Source organism: Oncorhynchus nerka, linkage group LG20, assembly GCF_034236695.1.
Source record: "Oncorhynchus nerka isolate Pitt River linkage group LG20, Oner_Uvic_2.0, whole genome shotgun sequence".
NCBI lineage: Eukaryota > Metazoa > Chordata > Actinopteri > Salmoniformes > Salmonidae > Oncorhynchus > Oncorhynchus nerka.
The window spans coordinates 31,212,518-31,234,806 of NC_088415.1; the positions used below are offsets into that span (position 1 = coordinate 31,212,518).

A 22,289-nucleotide genomic window follows, 5' to 3' on the forward strand; every position below is an offset into this window, starting at 1 on the left:
AGAGCTGCTGGCAAAACGCACGAAAGTGCTGTTTGAATGAATGCTTACGAACCTGCTTGCTGCCTACCATCGCTCAGTCAGACTGCTCTATCAAATCATACACTTAATTATAACATAATAACACACAGAAATACGAGCCTTAGGTCATTAATATGGTCGAATCCGGAAACTATCATCTCGAAAACAAGACGTTTATCTTTCAGTGAAAAAAAGGAACCGTTCCTTATTTTATCTAACGGTTGGCATCCTTAAGTCTAAATATTCCTGTTACATTGCACAACCTTCAATGTTATGTCATAATTACATAAAATTATGGCAAATTAGGTGGCCCAAACTGTTGCATAAACCCTGACTCTGCGTGCAATGAACGCAAGAGAAGTGACACAATTTCACCTGGTTAATATTGCCTGCTAACCTGGATTTCTTTTCGCTAAATATGCAGGTTTCAAAATATATACTTCTGTGCATTGATTTTAAGAAAGGCATTGATGTTTATGGTTAGGTACACATTGGAGCAATGATACGCACCGCATCGATTATATGCAATGCAGGACACGCTAGATAAACTAGTAATATCATCAACCATGTGTAGTTAACTAGTGATTATGATTGATTGATTGTTTTTTATAAGAGAAGTTTAATGCTAGCTAGCAACTTTCCTTACGCAGATGACACCATACTGTACACCTCTGGCCCTTCGTTGGACACTGTGTTAACAACCCTCCAGACGAGCTTCAATGCCATACAACTCTCCTTCCGTGGCCTCCAACTGCTCTTAAATGCAAGTAAAACTAAATGCATGCTCTTCAACCGATCTCTGCCCGCCCGTCCAGCATCACTACTCTGGACGGTTCTGACTTAGGTATTTGTAGTTGTCCACATATTCTAGGTGTCTGGTTAGACTGTAAACTCTCCTTCCAGACTCACATTAAGCATCTCTAATCTAAAATTAAATCTAGAATCGGCTTCCTATTTCACAACAGAGCATCCTTCACTCACGCTGCCAAACATACCCTCGTAAAACTGACCATCCTACCGCTCCTCGACGATGTCATTTACAAAATAGCCTCCAACACTCTACTCAACACATTGGATGCAGTCTATCACAGTGCCATCCGTTTTGTCACCAAAGCCCGATATACTACCCACCACTGCGACGTGTACGCTCTCGTTGGCTGGCCCTCGCTTCATACTCGTCGCCACTGGCTCCAGGTCATCTACAAGTCTCTGCTAGATAAAGCCCCACCTTATCTCAGCTCACTGGTCACTATAGCAGCACCCACCCGTAGCACGCACTAAGCCAATTCTTCCTTTGGCCGCCTCCCCTTTCATTTCTCTGATAATTACCTATATTTTCCTAACCCTCAGAAAAATGGACACTGGCATATTCTTGCAACGTTCCAAGGAAACGTGTCTAGAACATTGATATTGAATATTCTGAGAGCATGGTAAACACGTTCTGGGTAAGTTGTGTTTGACATTAAGGGAACGGTCTCTTGGAAACAGTCCTTGTCAATAAAACATCACAATACGGTGGAGTGTTCGATTTGGCTGCTGGGGGGCAAGGAGACCCTCAGCTCTGCTAAAACATTGTCGTTTTCAAGGGATTGTTAAATACATTTTAACTATTTGGTTTTAATATCATCACCTCTTGAAGAGCCTAGTCTGAGCTACACATTTCCGAATATTCCACATTTAGCTCTATCATCAGAGTTGAATATTCAGAGAACATACTGTATGCTTTTCAGTAAACATCAATTCATCATGTATTTTCAGATACGTGAGGGTAGCCTCTCCATTTCACATGAAGAGGGTAGCCTCTCCATTTCCTATCAAAACGTTAGGTAATGACATGAGACTCCTAAAGGAACGTTCTCTAAAGTTGTGAAAATGTTTCTTATTAGCAATTCAGCTAATTGTGGGCCAGCTCTCCCTTGAACAAACTTCTTATAACTGGTGTAAATACTGACCAATGGAAGCCTTTTTTGACACTTCCATTTTCCTCGGACATTCTAGCCCTGTCCAAAAACAACCATTGGCAACTACAAACTGCTCAAAAACTAAGGCTCTCGTACCAGAGATTAGGCAAAAAGTTAACTTTTTGACATGTTACCCAACTGCCTTCAGTTCTGCAGTCAGCTTTGTTGATAATTCACAGAGAAGTCAGCAATCGCTTCTTGTTGTTTGCTTCTTATCATCGGTCTATGGTGCATAAGTACAAGGTATCAAATCCAACGCAAATTATTGGCTTTCTTGTACCTCAGCAAATCCAGAGCCGCCTATCGGTATGAAAGTTTTTTTTAAATCTCCCAGCGAGAACATTCAATCAACTTAAAACGGTTTCCTCGAGTTGATTGAATAGGGCACTGGGTCTGGCCTCTTAAGCCTGTCAAGACAACACGTAAAGCTGAAGCCATTGAACGATTGTGGGCTTTACAGGCGACTCCCGATTGACTGATCTACAAACCACCTTGCATGCTTACATAACTACTTATTATTTGTATTGTAGATCAGTAAGTCACAATTAGCTCACAATGCATCACAGATGTGATGCCTTCAAACAGGGCCAGTGACTTTAGGTATCAATGGAGTAGGCAGTGTCAACAGGGCGTATCAGCGTAAACCGCTCCTTTATAATACTAAAACCACTCAGGATAATGTGGTTGACAATGTTAACTGTGTGTTTCCCTAGAACAGTTGTATACCTCATTAAACAATGCCCTGTGGACACCACTCATCTGTTGGGGTGAGCTCTTCAACGTTCTCCCGAAGAAGTGCTGGTGGCTGGTATCAAACAGGGAAACACTCAGCTGGTACTTGACTGGTTCCCTCTTTCGATTCCCTTCTGACTCCCCTTCCTTCTTCTCCTAAGTGATGAGGGGAGTAGAAATGTTTGTAACTGGAAGTCAATTAGAAACGGGTCCCTAACTAAACATTGGCAACTCTACTAACGTTTGTCTACCTACCAGGCCGGGCTAGAATCAAACTTGCGAATGGCATTAGCTAGCTAACTCTTCGGATGCCAGGTTTATGCAAATAAGGCGTAGGCCTACCTGTTGAATGTGAGGTCCATCAAGATGCTTCAGGATGATTTGGAAGCCTTGAGAATGGGTGTGGGATGAGTCCTGTGCCAGTCGAACAGTCTGGCTGTGTGGAGGAATCACCCGTCCTCTCTCAAACAGTCCTTTCCAGTCGTCGGTCATTGAGAGGATATTTCGAGTATGCAGCAAAGTCAAATTTCGCTAGCTATATTTAGCTAAAACAACAACACCTAGCTTGCTAGTTAGTGGGTTTTGTTTGGTGTGTTTGCTATCAGTAAGTAACGTTAGCTAACATTAGGACTTGTTCATTAAGATACCAAAGCGAACTTTGCACTATTCTCAAACCTCAGAAAATAAGATTGTTACCCAAACTAGCAAGTAAAATGTCGCGCAGTTGTATAAAAATCACTGTTTACCCTCGCTTATTTGAAATCCTAGCTATCCAGGCATGTTGGCAACAGGGGAAGCAAAATAGCTGACTTTCAAAAGGGGGTAAAGATTTAAAAGGTAAATAAATGAAGGTACGAATAGTAAAAAAATATATTTGATCAAATCGACTGACATATTCAAAGATTAAAGATGTTAATTTTAAAATGGATTATGTAAATGCAGGATTACCAAATGACCTGAATGAAATTGTTCTATTACCCTTTATTCCCTTTAAATTGGTTTCTCCCGTCACTTGGCATCGGTTACTACGGTGATATTAACGTTGCTATGCCTTCTTCTTATTCGTTCAAAATGTACTAAAGAGAGCGGGAGACCAGCACGTGTCCATATCGCCACCCTCTGGTTTGGGAAGGATACATACTGTTGGACATTGCATATTCTCTATGCAAAACGATCCTCATCCACAGACCCATTTACATTTGGATTTAAATACAGCCTTGTGTATACTGTAGTGGTCAGGGTGAGGAGGACCATAACAAATCCTAATAATTTGGACATCATATTCTATCTTCCTAGGGATTGACTGTTAAAATACACTGGCCAATGCCACCACTAGGTGAAATGGGGAGAACTTGCATAGCACACTCACCAGCTGTTTTATTTAATCTTTATGTAACTAGGCAAGTCAGTTAAGAACAAATTATTATGTACAATGATGGCCTACCAAAAGGCAAAAGGCCTCCTGCGGGGACGGGGACTGGGATTTCTTTATTTTATTTAATATAGGACAAAACACACATCACAACAAGAGACAACACTACATAAAGAGACACCTATGACAACAACATAGCAAAGCAGCAACACATGACAACACAACATGGTAGCAACACAACATGGCAGCAGCACAAAACATGGAACAAACATTATTGTGCACAGACAACAGCAAAAAGGGCAAGAAGGTAGAGACAACAATACATCACGCAAAGCAGCCACAACTGTCAGTAAGAGTGTCCATGATTGAGTTTTTAAATGAAGAGATTGAGATAAAACTGTCCACTTTGAGTGTTTATTGCAGCTCATTCCAGTCGCTAGCTGCAGCGAACTGAAAAGACGAGCGACCTTTAACAGAATGACTGACAGGATGGGTGTTGTATGTGGAGGGTGAGGGCTGCAGTAGATATCTCAGATGGGGGTGAGGCCTAAGCGGTGAGGCCTAAGCTTAGCTTGATGGTCTGTGAACTCTGGTCGAAATATGTCTTTGCTCTGGACCAAAACTTACATCCTAGAGAGCACATTTGTAAGATGGATAATGTGGCCACACAATAGAATCAAGTAGGATACTGTTACCTATAAAATCAGGCCCCTGACATACAGAATATAAGTACTATAACAATTGAGATCCTCTTCATCTTTTGTCAAAATAAGAAGCCTGAATGAAACAAAAAAATATGGGGTGGCAGCAACAAGTCTGAAAGAGCTTCTCAAAAAGGGGAGTAAAACTTCTACAGGTACGATTTCGTCCAGTAGCTTGCTATGTTTAGCACATTCTACTGCTAATACCAGACCATAACAGCGGGTCTAGACTTGCAACCAGGAAGTGGCGATAATGAAAGTTACATTATTTTGTTTAAATTATTATGTGAATAATTTTCTTCTAGGTTCCACTCGTCGGTTCGCATATTTCCTTGTATGAAGATGGAACAGAATTGACAGAGGACTATTTCCGAAGTCTTCCAGACAATGCTGAACTTGTCCTTCTTGCCATGGATGAGAGATGGAGCGGCTGTGAGTGAAACATTAAAAGTAACTAAAAGATTGTAAAAAAAGAAACATAGTCTGAGGTTGTTAGTTGGCTAGTTACTATGTGGCATGCACAATGCACATTCATATAGGGTTTAGGACCTACTTTATGTAGCTGTGCATGGTAAATAAATGATAACAATACTAACTTAAATATGCACTTATACAAATATGCATAACCTTGTGGTGATTGATTTGAAAGGGATGCATTGGTAAAAGTAATGGAAATATAGCCTTGCTTTCACTCGTAGGAAGAGCGGTTAACCAGGCCCATGTATTGAGTAGCCTAACCATGCCTGCCAGTGATACTTGCCAGTGAGGCTGTCTGGGCTTCAAATACAGTCGGTTACATGGGTGCCATGACTCCGATGTTTAGGTTAACAGAGGCTGTTCTGTGAACCAATTGAAATAACTGTTATGATTTGTGATTATTTCAGTTGTCTGCGACATAGGCCGGTTGCTGGACACCGACAGGAACTCAGATCTTCTGATTGATGCGGCTAAGGGGCTTCTCTCAAACGAGCGGTCTCCAAAGAGACGCAGACTCCTGGGGGACCTGCTCCTGCACTTGAAGGACAGCTCTGAGGCTGAAAACAGAGAAGACGATGAAGACTGGTTCCAAGGTAACAAGTCCTCAATCTTGGGATGGATAGAAATCCTGCAGGAAACGATGTGGCAGCCAAAAGAAAGATGGAGAAAAACAAGGACATTTTTATTTTTTAATCTGAAACAAACTCTCTTTACGGTTATACCGTTCTATTTTTGGGCTTTCAGGAATTGATGACAGATTTAAGACCAAATCGGCCTACATGAAGTACAACTGTGAGAACAGGATTCGTGGATACATGAAGGAGGTGAAGCTACAGTGCCTTCAAAGTATTCATACCACTTGACTTATTACACGTTGTGTTACAGCTTGAATTCAAAATTGATTAAATAATTTTTCTATACATCTACACACAATACCCTATAATGACGAAGTGAAAACATGTTTTTAGAAATGTTGGCAAATGTAATACAGAAATATCACATTTACATAAGTATTCACACCCCTAAGTCAATACTTTGTAGAAGCACCTTTGGTAGCGATTCCAGCTGGCAAGTCTTTAAGAGCATTCCACACATGGATTGTGCAGAATTTGCTCATTGTTCTTTTCAAAATTCTTCAAGCTCTGTCAAGTTGGTTGTTGATCATTGCTAGAAAACCATTTTCAGGTCTTGCCAAAGATTTAAGTACAAACTGTAACTCGGCCACTCAGGAACATTTGGCTTTTTGGTTAGCAAATAGTGTAGATTTGACCTTGTGTTTTACATTATTGTCCTGCTGAAAGGTGATTTTTTAATCTCCTAGTGTCTGGTGGAAAGCAGACTGAACCAGGCTTTCCTCTAGGATTTTGCCTGTGCTTAGCTCCATTTATTTTTTATCCTGAAAAACTCCCCAGTCCTTACAAGCATACCCACATGATGCAGCCACCACCATGCTTGAAAATATGGAGAATGCATTGTATTTGCCCCAAATATAACACTTTGAATTCAGGACAATGCAGTGTTACTTTGGTGCCTTGTTGCATGTTTTGGAATATTTTTGTATTCTGTACAGGCTTCCTTTTCACTCTGTCATTTAGGTTAGTATTGTGGAGTAACTACAATGTTGTTGATCCATCCTCAGTCATCTATGCCATTAAACTCTGGCTCATGGGATATTCAATGTCTGCTTTCAAAATATATATATATCTACCAGTAGGTGCCCTTCTTTTCGAGGCATTGGAAAACCTCCCAGGTCTGTGTGGTTCAATCTGTTTGAAATTCACTGCTCCACTGAGGGACCTTAGATCATTTTGCGTGTGGGGTACAGAGATGAGGCAGTCGTTCAAAAATCATGTTAAACACTTATTGCACAGAGTCAGTCCATGCAACTCATGTGACTTAAGGACATTTTTACTCCTGAACTTTAGGCTTTCCGAAAGAAAGGGGTTGAATTCTTGACTCAAGACATTTCAGCTTCAGCGTGACAGCAACAATCTCAATTGAATCCATTTTAAATTCCGGCTGTAACACAATGTGGAAAAAAGGGTGTGAATACTTTCTGGTGGCACTGTATATTACTGATGCTTTGGTTTCACGCTGAAAGTGGTTGGCACTGTCAAGAACTGATCAAAAGCCGTACCTCATAACAAGCCTACTCCATACATACTGTCAATTGTAATCTGCCCTATTTTCTGAGGAAAGAATACACGTGACAGACTTTATTCTCTTATTCACAGGTGCATAGTTATGCTCAAACCATCCAAAAACCTAAACTCAAGGACAAATACAAGAAGACTGCAGAGTGCTTAGTGATGCAGCTGAAATCTGACAAGTACAATGGTTGCTACTTCAACAGGAAAGAAAAGGAACAAAATCGACTATGCACCCAGGAAGGATGGTTCTCCTGTCAGGTAACATTGATAGCATAATAGCATAATGGTAACTAACAGGACCAGATTATGTTTGGCTCAGTAGCATCCTGTGTCCTTTCCCATCTCTCTCCTTTCCTCAGGGTGCTTTTGACCATGATGAATGCAAGTCCCTTCACTCAATCAACCCCTATGGAAACCGAGAGAGCAGGATTCTCTTTAGCACCTGGAACTTGGACCACGGGTGAGTTTAGTGAATAACGGTTATAAATATTCAGAATGTTACAACAAAATTGTTTGTAAACAGTAACAAAAAAGCTTGCTTGATTATCAATTGCAATTGTTAAGGTCATTTAAGGACAAGTTTTATCAAATCTAGACTGAAATCTGTTTCTGTCCAAGGATTGAAAAGAAGAGGACAGTCATTCCTACCCTGGTGGAAGCACTGCAGAAACACAAGAGCAGCAACATAAACCTGGACTATTTTTACAAACTGCTGTTTACTCGGGAGAATCTGAAGCTGGTACATATTGTATGCCATAAGAAAGGTGCCCATGACTTGCTCTGTGACAAACGGAAAATTTACAAACAGGGCAAACGAAAATGATTCTCTAAAGTGAAGGGTATATGTTTTTCTACTGTTTATTCTTGAATTTTGTATTTCTTTATTAACTAGCTAACGGATGAAGTGCAAGACGCATGATAACTGGTAAATAACTAAATGTAATTATGGGCAGGGAACAGCTTATTTATTGATCATTTTGTGCTAGTGATTTTAAAGCACTCCATCATGAGCTATTGTTTGGGTAATAGTCAATGGACCAATTGCAAATCGTCCCAAGCCCTACACACGGGTATGTTCCGTTCGATTCAACGTTTGCCACATCGCGTGTCAGTTTGTACTGAACAACACGTTCCCCCCAATACAGCGCACACCAGTCTTCAATAGCCTTTGAGGTACGTTTGGTGGGTGTGGCCTGATCAATATGGATGTGACCATTTCAAATGGCAAAATGTGTCGCACACGCCATACAGTCGCTCTCTGGGCCACCATAATGACACCGTTCAACTATTTGCTCAGAACAATACTGCTTCCATTGAAATGAAATGTTTAACATTATTCTGTACTACTGAATGCACCCCTGGTGATTTGATTGGTATAAGCAAATGGTGAAACTTCCACCCAGCCTATCGGTGGAGCTATTACCATATTGATTACATCTGTCAAATCCTCAACTCCAGAAGAGCATAGGGTGGGGGGTTGAAATATTAAAGGTTTGACTATTGTTGGAGTCAAGCAGATTTGATGATTACAGCTGATTTGAGCGCAGCTCCATGGCCTGTAAGTGTAATTAGATAATTATGTGATAAAGTTCTGCTTAGTTTCAATAGCACAATACAAAACAGCAGACACAGGTAATTGAACATTTAAGTTCTTGTATTGGCAATGCAACTTTGACTACAAATATCGTGCATACATAAGGCATTCAGTAACAATATTGTAAAAGATACAATATAAATAGAACAATCTGAGCACTTAACCTGTACCATTTAAACCATATACAGTATAGATAATTGAAAAGCGAAGTTAAGTTTTGTTAGTGCAAATATTAATACAAAGATGTATAACTTTAGGGTATATGCTGGCAAAACATTAACTTGATACCCTGGTTCTGTTGAACGAATCCACTTTATCAGGCTCAACTGTGAAGTTAGGCTTGTTAAGGTCGTTTAAGGACAAGTTTTATTCCATCCTATTGATAGGAATGGGTTATTTCTGTAAATTAAGTGCCAACTATTTCATCTTGCTGCATTTCTGTGTAGCCCTCTTCATCACTGTCCTCTTTGGCATAGTACTGTCGTCTCCTGTGCTCCCTCCTGCTGAAGGTCGAAGTGGCCGTAGATCTCCGTGGACAGTCCTACAAGGCAAATAACAGCATGTCAATAACCATGTTTCCATCCAGTTTTTATGCGAAAAAAGTCATATATAAAAAGACGATCACGACAGCTGTGATGGAAACAACGTGTTGGTACAATTTTATAAATACAGACAGAATTTGTTTATTTGACATGGTGGGATCTTTGTCAGTAAAATTAATTATGCAAGAATTGGCCGTGGAAATATTGATAGAATAACTATCATATCGAAGTAAACTTGGGAGTGACACAATGTTATGGTATGTGATCCTCCCACTACAACTCCGGAAACCATGCAGTTTTAGGCTACAGATTAAATAAGTTATGAACTTCACAAGGTGATGAAAGTGCAGTGATCTTGATGCTCCTTTCCAATAAATATAGATGGGTCGGATTCTGGTGGCATGATCGATGCTTGACAAATAAAAAATATTCCTCGCCCTTATCCATAATAATCTCATCATATAGACTAGCTTATCCCCACTGTATCTGAGCTGTTGGCTAGAGCTCATGTGCCAAGACCAGAGTAGGTACAACATGAGTTTCTGCTGCCATTTCTCACAATTCATTTTACAGACAAAAATATCAACTTGTCTAGTGTATTTAGTTTTGTCGACATTTGGAAAGTTTACTGACAAATGTTTCCATCAGGCCTGTTGTGACTTTTTCACGCGCTTGTCGGAAATGTCCAACTTGCTAACCTGTTATAGTGATACACGTGCCGCATTCAACCAGTTAACTGTGAAATTTCCCACATGCTTTCTTGTTCCGACTAGCACATGAAAGCAGAATTACTCGCATAATAAAGGTTGGATGGAAACCTTTATTGGTTGCGTTTACACAGGCAGCCCAATTCTGATCTTTTCCCCACCAAAAAAATAGCTTTTCTGAACTGTACTGATTGGTCAAAAGACACATTTAAGATTTTTTTTTAAATAATTTTGCTGCCTGTAAAACGCAGCCATTGTGCTCCAAACATCAGACCAGGATCTTGTTTATCACACCTAACACTTGTTAAAAAATCTCATCTCACCTGCACAACTTCCATGTTTCCGAAGAACTTTTCCACAGGAAGAACCTGGTTACTGTCATCATCAAGGAAGACGCTCTTGTCAATCACAACACCCTCTTCTGTTTCGTCATCCTCCGTCTTCTCTGGCAACCCGTTTGTTCGACAGTAATTCAACTCCAATCGCACACCGTTCTCTTTACCCTCCCACAATTCCTCCAGGTCTGGTGGTGCTCCACAGCTTGTCTTTTCAGGCCTCTCGCAACCATCGCAGCTGAGCCTCTCAGAAATGGTTGTTGACTCCCTACAACCACCAACCATCCAGTCATTCAGGGCCATTTCTGTTTTTGAGTCTTCAATTTTCATTTTTTTAACATGCCTCCTCTTCCCTGAACTCTATAAAGTCAAAACAACAACTTATTAAAAATAATAAACAGGCTTCCATGACACTATTAATGACAATCCCAGTGGTGGAAAAAGTACCCAACTGTCAAACTGGTGTAAAAGTAAAGATATCTTAACAGAAAATGACTCAAATAAAAGTTACCCAGTAAAATACTACTTGAGTAAAAGTATTTGGTTTTAAATATACTTAAGTATCAAAAGTAAATGTAATTCCACTGTTGGTTAAGGGCTTGTAAGTAAGCATTCACAGTAAGGTCTACACTTGTTGTATTCAACACGTGACAAAGTTTGATTTGAATTGCTAAAATCTACTTAAATATCAAAAGTACAAGTATGGATAATTTCTAATTCCTTATTAGGAAACCCAGACCACTATTATTATTATGTATGGATAGGCAGGGACATATGCCAACACTCAGACACCACTTACAAACAAAGTATGTGTTTAGTGAGTCCGCCAGATCATAGGCAGTAGGGATGTTCTCTTGGTAACTGAATTGGACCATTTTCTGTCCTGCTAAGCATTCGAAATGTAACTAGTACTTTTGGGTTTCAGGGAAAATATATTAAGTGAAAAAGTACATTATTTTCTTTAGGAATACCCCAAAAAACTAAGTAGTACTTTAAAGTATTTTTACTTTAGTACTTTACACTCTTGCGTAATCCATAATGTAAAATGAAAACAGAAGAACTAAACGTTCACCGACCTTATCTGAACTCTTCACCTCGAGATGGACCCTGCTTGAGGAAACAGCGCACATCCCCTTTCGCCGCTTCAAGTTGCTAACTCGACTCGGCATCTGAAATGAGGAGTTCACACATGTTGTTAACTCAGTTGGACAACTGGATATTAGCTAACACTTCTAGCTGGCTAACCAACTGTTACTGCCCCACTTTTAGCAGACTAAACTCTGATGTTACTGCCTCACTAGCTGATAAAAGACTAAACCATTCCCAAAGACAATGGAAAATGTAATAAATAACTACCCGAAGTGTTAAAAATAATATAAATACTGTTGTGGGAGTTTAACTAGCTAACTTAACGTTAGTAGCTGAAGTAACTAGCCAACTCTGACAAGCTTAACGTTACCTGGATAGCTATGTCGGTCGCTGGCTTGCAATCTTGTAAACAGTCGCTTTTTTCACAGTCAGTGGATGTAGCCAAATTAGCTAATAAAATCCAGTAATTGTGTTGTAAATACAGGTAGTCAGCAAACTGTAAACTCGTGGTTCTGATAAAGCGCCGCCGTGGTGAACCGAGACAGCTTCCGAACCCGACTAAAAGTTTCTGTATAGAAGTCACGTGCAAGTAATTATTTTCCGTTTCCAGTTTTGGAGAAGAAAACAGCATATGCGTCAGTAGGGTTACCTCGACCTTACACCGGGTTCAATGCTGATTGAGGTGATATGCTGGCTTCCACTAGTTAGCACAGCCACAAAGTCAAAATTGAGAGGGGGCCAGTTGCGACATTATCTCAGTCATCCACCAGGGTCTCTATGCTGCCACCTACTGATAGGCTGCCACCTACGCCCAGTGCAGTGCATCTCTCGGGAATAGTGGGGGGTGTCGAAAGGAACCATTGAAGGATTAGTGTGGGTTTCAAAATGAACCATAAAAAGAAGAAGTGGGGATTTCGAAAGAGTATTTTAACACTAGAAGCGCTGGAATTCCATAACTACTAGGACCGCCATGACTTGATATTTCAATTATTATTATTATGATTATTATTTCAAATATTCAATAATACATAGATTGTAAAGTGAATGTGAAATAAGTTAATGTAGCTAACGTTAGCTAGCATTTACATTTACGAAAAACATAACATTATGTACACGGCTACCTGTAGGTAATGTTCTAACAGTGAGTTCATCTTTTTTGTTGTTGTTGCCTAAATTAAATTCCTTCATTTAATTTCAGCAGACCATGACTGACGTCCGATAACCCAAACGGCGTCTTGAGTGGCATATTTCAAAACCCCCACTTCTCCTTATTGGTTCCTTTCGAAACCCCCACTTTATCTGAGAGATAACATATTAGGCAGCAAAGGTAACCTGCCTAAATTATTACCGCCCATAGCATTCGGTAGCCATGAAGTGCTTTGAAAGGCTGGTCATGGCTCACATCAACACCATCATGCCAGAAACCCTAAAACCACTCCAATTTGCATACTGCCCCAACAGATCAACAGATGACGCAATCTCAATCGCACTCCACACTGCCCTTTCCCACCTGGACAAAAGGAACACCTATGTGAGAATGCTGTTCATTGATTACAGCTCAGCGTTCAACACCATAGTACCCTCAAAGCTCATCACTAAGCTAAGGACCCTGGGACTAAACACCTCCCTCTGCAACTGGATCCTGGACTTCCTGACGGGCAGCCCCCAGGTGGTGAGGGTAGGTAACAACACATCTGCCACACTGATCCTCAACACTGGGGCCTGTCAGGGGTGCGTGATTATACCTCTCCTGTATTCCCTGTTCACTCACGACTGCGTGGCCAAGTACGACTCCAACACCATCATTAAGTTTGCTTACGACACAGCAGTTGTAGGCCTGATCACCGACAACGATGAGACACCCTAGGGAGGAGGTCAGAGACCTGGCAGTGTACCAGGACAACAACCTCTCTCTCAATGTGAGCAAGACAAAGGAGTTGATCGTGGACTATAGGAAAAGGAGGGCCAAACAGGCCCCCATTAAAGTTGACGGGGACTGAAGTGGCCACCTGGACTATTTACATTGACCCTATTTACATAATAAACAGCAAGTAGCAGCAGTTTATCTATGCATAGTCACTTTACAAGTCACCTCGACTAACCTGTCCCCCTGCACATTGACTCGGTACCGGTAACCGCTGTATATAGCCTCGTTATTGTTATGTACATTTCTTGTGTTACTTTTTTTTTGATTCATAGATTTTTTTTTTACTGGAGTTTATTTAGTAAATATTTTATTAACTCTATCTCTTGAACTGCATTGTTGGTTAAGAGCTTGTAAGTAAGCATTTCACGGTAAGGTCTACGTTATATTCGGCGCATGAGACAAATACAATTTGATTTGATCAGTAGGTGGCAGCATAGAGACCCTGAGGGATGACTGCTCTGAGAGATGACGTCGTAGCTGGACCCTATTGGGGATCAAAATTGGCTAGATTGTAAAAATGTAATAGCCCACCCGTGACAAGGAACGACGAGTTCTGAGATGCCGTTCTGCACACCACTGTTGTACTTGTCCGTTATTTGTCTGTTTGTGGCCCGCCTGTTAGCTTGCACAATTCTTGCCATTCTCCTTCAACCTTTCTCATCAACAAGCTGTTTTTTTCCCACAGGACTGCCTCTGACTGGATGTTTTTTGTTTGTTGCACCATTCTCTGGAAACCCTAGACACTGTCGTGAGTGAAAAGCCCAGGAGGCCGGACGTCTCTGAGATACTGGAACCGGTGAGTCTGGCACCTACGATCATACCACACTAAGTCGCTTAGATCACTCGTTTTACACATTCTAACATTCAATCGAACAATAACTGAATGCCTCGATGCCTGTCTGCCTGCTTTATATAGCAAGCCACGGACATGTGACTCACTGCCTGTTGGATCGAACCACAGGGTGGCCACTGAGTGTATATGCCTTACCTATGGAGTGGGCACCCATGAAATGGGGTATCAGCCTACCCAGTGACACAAACAGAACACAACTATGTAGAGTTTACACCCATATTAGCGTCATATCTCTTATTGCAGGCCTCTGAAACCACTGTGAAATTAGCCACATTTGCTCACCCGTATTGAACATTCATATTGGACTATACAGTCATAAATTGCAACCATACAGGCTTTTTCCAAGTCTGGTAGCCACTAATCACTCTGCAAGGACTGGTAAGGGATAAGGGAGGTGGGTGATTGGTGTCTTTAAATAGTATCTCCGCTATATACATAAATGGATGTGGTGTGTTTCATTTCACAAAGACATTCACTGTCTTCTTGGTAAGCAACTTTAGTATAGATTTGGCCTTGTGTTGTAGGTTATTGTCCTGCTGAAAATTGGTTTTCCTCTAGTATTTTGCCTGTTTCTTTTGATCCTCAAAAACTTGAGTGTTTGCCAGTGTCAAGCATACCCATACCATGATGCAGCCACCACCATCCTTGAAAATGAAGAGGCAGTTACTCAGTGATGTGTTGGATTTGCCCCAAACATAAGGCTTTGCATTTAGGCCAAAAAGTGTGTTCCTATGCAGTATTACTTTAGTGCCATACAAGATGTATATTTGTATTCCTTTTCACTCTGTCATTTAGGTCAACACTACAATGTTGTTGATCCATCCTCAGTTCTCCCATTACAGCCATTGAACTCTGTAGCTATTTAAAAATCACCAATGGTGTCATGGTAATGTGTCTGAGCAGTTTCATTCATGTCCTGCAGTTCAGAAGGACAAGTAACTTGTATGTGTCTGGGTGGTTTAATACATAATCCACAGCATAATTATTAACTTGACCGTACTTAAATATATATTAAATGTCTCATTTGTTATTGTTACCCATCTACCAATCACGGCCCTTCTTTATGAGGCTTTCGAAAGGCTCCCTGGTCTTTGCAGTTGAATCTGTGCTTGAAATTCAATACTTGACCTTACATATATTGTATGTATGGGGGACAGAGGAAGAGCTAATCATTCAAAAATCACTTCAACCCCTATTATTTCACACAGTGAGTCCATGTAATTTATGGGATTTGTTAAGCCAAATTTGACTCCAGAACTGAACAAAGGGGCTGAATACATATGCAACGACTAGGCATATATTTTAGAGTTGAATTTTTATATATCTTTAAAAGAAAAAAAATTCTTCCACTTTGACATTAATATTTTGCATAGATTTTTGACAAAAAAATACAATTAAATTAATTTTAATCCCACTTTGTAACATAAAATTTTAAGAAATTCAAGGGTTCTGAATAATTTTGCAAGTCACTGTATGTACAGTGCTTTCGGAAGGTATTCAGACCCCTTCACTTTTTCCACATTTTGTTACGTTATAGCCTTATTCTAAAATGGATTCAATAGTCCCCCCCCCCCCCCCAAAAAACACATTTTTAGAAATGTTTTTGCAAATGTAGAATTAATTTGCCAAGGGAACAGTGGTTAAAAACAAATGGCAAGAGTTGTGGAACAGGGAGAGAAAGGGAAGACTCCTGTATAAGATCTAGGAAAAGGTGGGGGCAGGGAGGTCCTCAGGCCGAGAGAGAAGGGAGGAAAGTGTAGTCACAAGGCTGAGACTGGGACACACAAGGCTCAATAGTACATTGAAATTGGTGGGGAAACATCCGACTGGGAGGTGTGATCGTAGTCAGGAGGAGATGGAGGCAGTGGAACATGTTTTATTTCAGTTCCAGGAATATGTGAGGGAAAGGGAGCGACTGTTATTAGTTTTGAGGAGTAATGGGGTTGAAAAGATAGGATTAAGTGAACTGCTAAATAAATCTTCAGAGGATGTAATATTTAATTATGTATTCCTTCTCCTTAGAGACGAGAATATTGGTTAGGATTTAGGCCTTGTCTATGGTCCACACTCCAGTCCAGTTGGTGGAGGTAATGCACCTTACTGCTTGGTATGGCAATAGCACTGCACTCGATCGCATGGCGCTACAAATGGTTCTGCGGATAGCCCAGTACATCACTGGGGCTGAGCTTCCTGCCATCCAGGACATCTGTATCAGGTAGTGTGAAAAGAAGGCCCGGGAAAATCGTCAAAGACTCCAAGTGCCCAGTCCATAGACTATTTTCTCTGCTGCAGCATGGCAAGAGGTACCGCTGCATCAAGTCTGACACCAACAGGCGCTTGAACAGCTTCTATCCCCAAGAAATACGACTGACAAATAGCTAACAAAATAACTACATGGACTATGAGGTTACCTTGTATCTTTATTGACCTTTTATTTCAATCTTTGCACTGTCTCTATGCACACTCACATTGTCACTCCAACACACACAAACACTTCATTATGTTCTCACTCACACATAATATGCACATACATTTATACAGACTCTACACACCCGTACACCCACTCACATGCAAGCTGCTCCTACGCTGTTTATTGCCTAGTCCTCTTACCCCTATACATATCTACCTCCATCAGTCCAGTATCCCTGCACATGTACATTTGGTATTGAATCTGACTTTTTAAATATTTCCTTTTCTTATTTTTTTTCTAGTAATACATTGTTATTAATTATTCCATTGTTGGGTTTTTAGTTTGCAAGAAAGGCATTTCACTGTACTTGTGGCATTAAAACTTGAAACTTAAAGTTGGTTGGCAACCGCCATATAAAATCCACAGAAGAAGAAAGGTTTCCAGGGTTAGAGTAGAACAGAAGTTGTCATATGCTGAGGGAGTGAAGAAAGTAGAGGAATATGGGTCAAAGGGGAGGGATCCTGAGAGGAGTGGTGTGAGTAGTAGATCTGTACCAGTACAGAGGGGTAGGCCAACGAGTAATATGTTTCAGTAAGATTGGATTTTAACATTTACAGCAATGGTTATCAACAGTCCTGCAGGGGTGGAATGTAGGTCACAGAAAATAGAGGTTGTGGTGGCAGCTACAAAGAGGTATTTGCGTGTGCGAGACTTGACATCCGAAAAGTTGCCATGCACCTGTAAAAATGATTGCTCAGATGTGCGAGTGCCTTTTGAATTTTGAAGGACTTAATAGATTAAAATAGTGGAGTAGGGTGAGTGTAGTAGATGGTAGGGTATTTGTTTATTTATTTTTTTCAAGCAAAGTATAAGGGAGTTATACTCCAGCCTAGTAGTAGGTGGCGGTAAAGCAACATTTATTGGATGCCAACCGCCCTTAAACCTCGTGGAAGAAGAAGCTAGGACAGGCGGGAGGCAGGGGCGCTTCAGTACAGTTAATAAAGAAGTTAAAGACGTTGGAAGTCAGCCGCCAATAAACCCCACCGAAGACACTTTTTAGCCAGCTAGTCTGGTACACAGCAGGCGTTAGCGATACCGTTTTGCTAGCTAACTACTTGAGTATCGTGTCTTACTTTGAATGCACTTTATAGGCCAAGATACTTAGCAAAACAGCGTGGTAGTTTATGATTTTTTTTAAAAACGACACAAAGTTTGACCCAATGTGCGCACTGCACGCACCTCTCAACAGACGTTAGACAATTCCCCCAAACCTACACACAGGGGTGCTAAAAGCTTGATTTTCCTCACACCTCCCCTGAAGTTACACTGTTTTGGCCCCGGGGGCTATTCTCACACACACACACACACACATATATATATATATTTGTGTTAATGGAGATTGCCGCAAAACACATTTCCCCAGCAGATTCTAATCAAGTTTTCTGAAGCTACTTTGATGGGCAATTGTATCATACACAATATTATATAACACAGTATAACGTTATGATCATTATAATATGACAATACATTACAATGCTTGAAAAATAAATAGCATAGGTGCAATCAAATGAACAATATAACCTCTACCTTAGACTTCGTTTTTTCAAGGATCCTATGACATTAGATATCTAGCCTTGTCGATGTTCAAAGTCTAGTGAACAAACAGGACGCGCAGTCTAGTGAGCCACCTGTGATGTGAAATAAGAAACCTGCATTTGGTCACAGAAAAGTGTACTGGTGAGAGGAGAATTAAAAGTGAGTAAGGGGAGAAGCTCGTAGGCGACAGTCACTTTTCAAACCAGTCTGCATGTGGTAGACTATCTCTCATCGAATATTTTTTATTTTTTTTGCATGATGTAACAAAGATTGTTTTCTCAACGAAAATAAAGTAATTGTAAGGGAATAGCACGGTGGCGTAGCCAGTTTATTTTCAATGTAGCTGGACACGGAATAGTTTCTCTGTTGACTCTGTAGCCAGCCTATATTTTACACGCAGCTCTCCATTTTTCAAAGGATAATGATGGACTTCAAATGGACACTAATGAGTAATTAAATGCTATGAAAATAGGGGTGCCTATTCAATTGAAGTATTTCTCATTCATTCATACGCGTTTGGCGCTATAATTATGGATAATTTTTTCAGGAGAAAGAGGATATTGAAAACTCTCCTGAGCTTGTCTCTCGTTTTTGCGTCTTTAGTGATGATTTCAAAGTTCAAGCTTGTGGATAACAGCATCAAGGACGATATGGAGGTTAAAAGCATGGGACACACCGGTTGGTGTGGACCTGATTGTGATTTATACAAAGGAAAACGCATATTGAAAAGCAGTTTGGGAAACTACTCGCCGCCAGTTATTGGTGATGATTTGGATGCGCCACGGATGACCGTCTCCAACACTACTGCGTCTACTTGGGATGTACACGTTATGAACTGCAGTGAAGATTCAGCCGTAAGGGAAAACGATTGGTTTCGACGTTTGGACACGAGGTTCCACCAGTTTGTGTTGCATAGACATTGTCGATATTTCCCAATGTTGATAAACCATCCGGATAAGTGCAGGAATGGAGACGTGCACTTGCTCATGGTGGTGAAATCCGTTATAGAACAGCATGATAGGCGAGAGGCAGTGCGCAATACCTGGGGTAGGGAACAAACAATTGATGGTAAGAGAATAAAAACGCTGTTTCTCCTTGGAAGCGCTACAAATGGCAAAGACACTAAAAACCTTCAAAAGTTGATTGAGTATGAGGACATGATATATGGAGACATTCTCCAATGGGATTTTATGGACACATTTTTCAACCTCACCTTGAAAGAGGTAAATTTTCTGAAATGGTTTGATATTCACTGCTGCAGTGCCAAGTTTATATTCAAAGGGGATGATGACGTTTTCGTGAATACAAATAACTTGCTGGAACTTATTCGTTTCAAGACTGAGGACCGCAAAGTTCTAAATGTATTTGTTGGGGACACCATATCCAAAGCCATCCCCATCAGAAACCGCCAGAGCAAATATTACATCCCCAAAGAGCTGTTTGACAAACCGTACCCACCTTATGTTGGTGGTGGTGGGTTTTTAATGTCCTCACAATTAGCTCGGAGACTGTTCGTGGTTTCAGAGGACTTGGAGCTCTATCCGATTGATGATGTCTTTTTGGGAATGTGCCTCCAGAAGCTTCACTTGGCACCTGAGATGCACCCGGGATTTAGGACCTTTGGCATCATGAAACGCAGAGTGAGCCCAATGAACAGCGAACCGTGCTTTTTCAAAAACCTAATCGTAGTCCATAAACTGAGCCCTCAGGAGCTGCTCATGATGTGGAGCGTAGTAGAAAATAAGGAGCTTGTTTGCGCCAAAAGGACTGCACCATGAGTGTCAACCTACAGCTCAAAAGGACTCAAAGGTTATGCAAAAATATTGTAAGATTTTATAATTGAATTGTAATATTTGTATGTAGGCCTAGTATGGCACCAAAAATATCCAACTAAGAAAGAATGTGAGAACAATCATGCAGTGATTTTTTTTTAAACAAATGTTTATGAATGACATTCTTTCATTCTCACCTACCTGTTTGTTGATGTTTTTTCTAATGTAGATAGGTAGACCCAAATCCCAACAGGAAAACCAAAAAAGTAAATGCACATTCCTTAGGTCTACAAGATGAACCACTTTTTCAGCCAAATCTGTAAATAAATGGCAGCCTTTGACACTGAAAAACCCTTTTCATGCTACAGTTTTAGTGCTTTTGAGATGATGGATGTGTTAGTAACACTGAAAAGGTGGAGATTACATGAAAATATAATTAGGTACAAAATCTATAACACATATTGAATTATATTTTAAGAGTCAAAACTTGTTTTTGGTTTGATGTTTGTAACAGATTCAATAAATATGTATTTGTTATATCAGTGTTTTACTGCAGTGCTGGGTAAGAGTTGAGGGCTGCTAGGTGGATATCAAACACTAATTGTTGGTGTAGAAGTGTTGGTGTAGAAGATTGCAACAGGTGCCTCTAAAATACATCTTTGACATCTCAAACAAACCAGAAAAAGAGCAACATCAGCACTGTCCAGCTTCATTTAATCAAACATGGATGTTTCAATCTGTGCACAAAATGGTTGTAAATCTACAGTCAATACTGATGGATATGTACTCAAAATACACAAGGACAATATATACACCTACGTAATTGAATAAATAAGAGACAAACCTAAGTCACTAATGCCACATTATAAAGGTTTTAGGGCCCTAGTCCATGTTGTGGAGAACCAGTGGCGGTTCTAGACCATTTCAACTGGGGGGGCCAAGCTGGGACAGTTGTACTGTTAGAAGGGCCAGCTACATTAGACGTTATTGTTGTCATCGTTTTCTTCACTGCATTGCAGGCAAAATACCATGTTCATAATCACCATCGTTGCCACTGTCTAATAATGGATGTAAAAAAAGCTATGTAAAAATTATTTAATACTCCACGTTTAAGGGGGCCACAAGGGGGTCCAAAATTGTTGTCACAGGGTGACATGATGATCGATGTTTGGCTGGCATTTTACAAATAAAACATGTTTCCATATCTGTGAGCTGTTGAGCTGTTGGATAGAGCGCGGTACCAAGACCAGAATGGGCATATTCGCTATAATGCATTTTTCTTTTGTGTGACAAAACCATCAGTAGAGTTGAAAATGCAATGGAACCCCATTTAACTTGGATATTTTATTCGGTACATGGGAATGTAACCGCAAAAGCATACCTTTATCCACAACAAGTAGGGTAGGAGGGGGTAACTAGCTCCCCTAAGAACAATGTCCAATTGCTGACCCAAAAAAGCAATGTTTGGAGAAATAAAAATGGCATGTGGATGAAGGTCATCAACTATAAAGCTAAATAAATGGCTACAGTCTACACTTCTTCAGTGATTTCATGAAATGTTGTTTTTAGAAAAGGGGCGTTTTTTTAAAGTACCGGGGTAATTGGCCCGGTACAATTATTTAGAAATTCTTTAGTAAGTAATACTTAAAAAGCTTGGTCTAGTTGTCTTATTTTAATTATTTTAATTAAATATGGGGGGGAAAGGTGTAGCACATCACCATTAATATACCACACTATGAGGAGATTTGATGTAAAGTCCTTTTTAACTGACCTGCACATTAGTTTTCTTTGTTCTTTCTTTGTTGTTCCTTTTCCATACAATCCATTATGTACAACTGAACTAAACATGATTTGAATAATGCAAGATTTTAAATCCCAGCAGTCTTTGAAATGACATTCGGGAGCAAAAGGTTTTCAATAGTTGTTTTTAATGAATTAAAACAAATATTAATTGCAATATAATATTGGAATGTAATATAACTAATAACATTAAATAACATTGGTATTGAACATTTAATAACAATACCTTAAATAATTAATTCAGTGTAACATT

The 22,289-nt window shown here is 40.2% G+C and overlaps 4 protein-coding genes across 5 annotated transcripts in view; 2 read left to right on the forward strand and 2 right to left on the reverse strand.

The window, feature by feature from the left end:
* Positions 1-3,489, reverse strand: part of LOC115102277 (nephronophthisis 4) — a 219,305-nt gene extending 215,816 nt beyond the window's left edge. The window contains exons 1-2 of the mRNA XM_029622064.2: positions 3,054-3,489; positions 2,706-2,867 (exon numbers count right to left, since the gene is read on the reverse strand). Coding sequence (XP_029477924.2) covers positions 2,706-2,867; positions 3,054-3,203 — 312 coding nt within the window. The 5' untranslated portion in view covers positions 3,204-3,489. The remainder of the gene's footprint in view (positions 1-2,705; positions 2,868-3,053) is intronic.
* A 1,128-nt stretch (positions 3,490-4,617) lies between these two features.
* On the forward strand, positions 4,618-8,913 carry LOC115102280 (DNA fragmentation factor subunit beta-like). Its single transcript, XM_065006050.1, is given in 9 exon segments — positions 4,618-4,637; positions 4,830-4,926; positions 4,928-4,939; positions 5,090-5,216; positions 5,669-5,854; positions 6,006-6,085; positions 7,496-7,669; positions 7,771-7,871; positions 8,030-8,913. Coding segments are annotated over 9 exon segments (1,002 nt in total). The 3' UTR covers positions 8,235-8,913.
* A 134-nt stretch (positions 8,914-9,047) lies between these two features.
* Positions 9,048-18,520, reverse strand: LOC115102279 (UPF0688 protein C1orf174 homolog). Of its 2 annotated transcripts, none has more exons than XM_029622068.2 (4): positions 18,456-18,520; positions 11,666-11,758; positions 10,578-10,949; positions 9,048-9,546 (listed from the first exon to the last, which is right to left on the reverse strand). In XM_029622068.2, exons 2-4 carry the CDS (start codon positions 11,756-11,758, stop codon positions 9,412-9,414), a joined length of 600 nt encoding a protein of 199 aa, XP_029477928.1. In that variant the 5' UTR covers positions 18,456-18,520; the 3' UTR covers positions 9,048-9,411. The 2 variants fall into 2 exon arrangements, with proteins under 2 accessions (XP_029477928.1, XP_029477927.1); XM_029622067.2 differs by lacking the exon at positions 18,456-18,520 and adding an exon at positions 12,049-12,403.
* On the forward strand, positions 18,466-20,773 carry LOC115102278 (UDP-GlcNAc:betaGal beta-1,3-N-acetylglucosaminyltransferase 7-like). The gene has a single exon (XM_029622065.2). It carries the CDS (start codon positions 18,995-18,997, stop codon positions 20,240-20,242), a length of 1,248 nt encoding a protein of 415 aa, XP_029477925.2. The 5' UTR covers positions 18,466-18,994; the 3' UTR covers positions 20,243-20,773.
* The last annotated feature ends 1,516 nt before the right edge of the window (positions 20,774-22,289 follow it).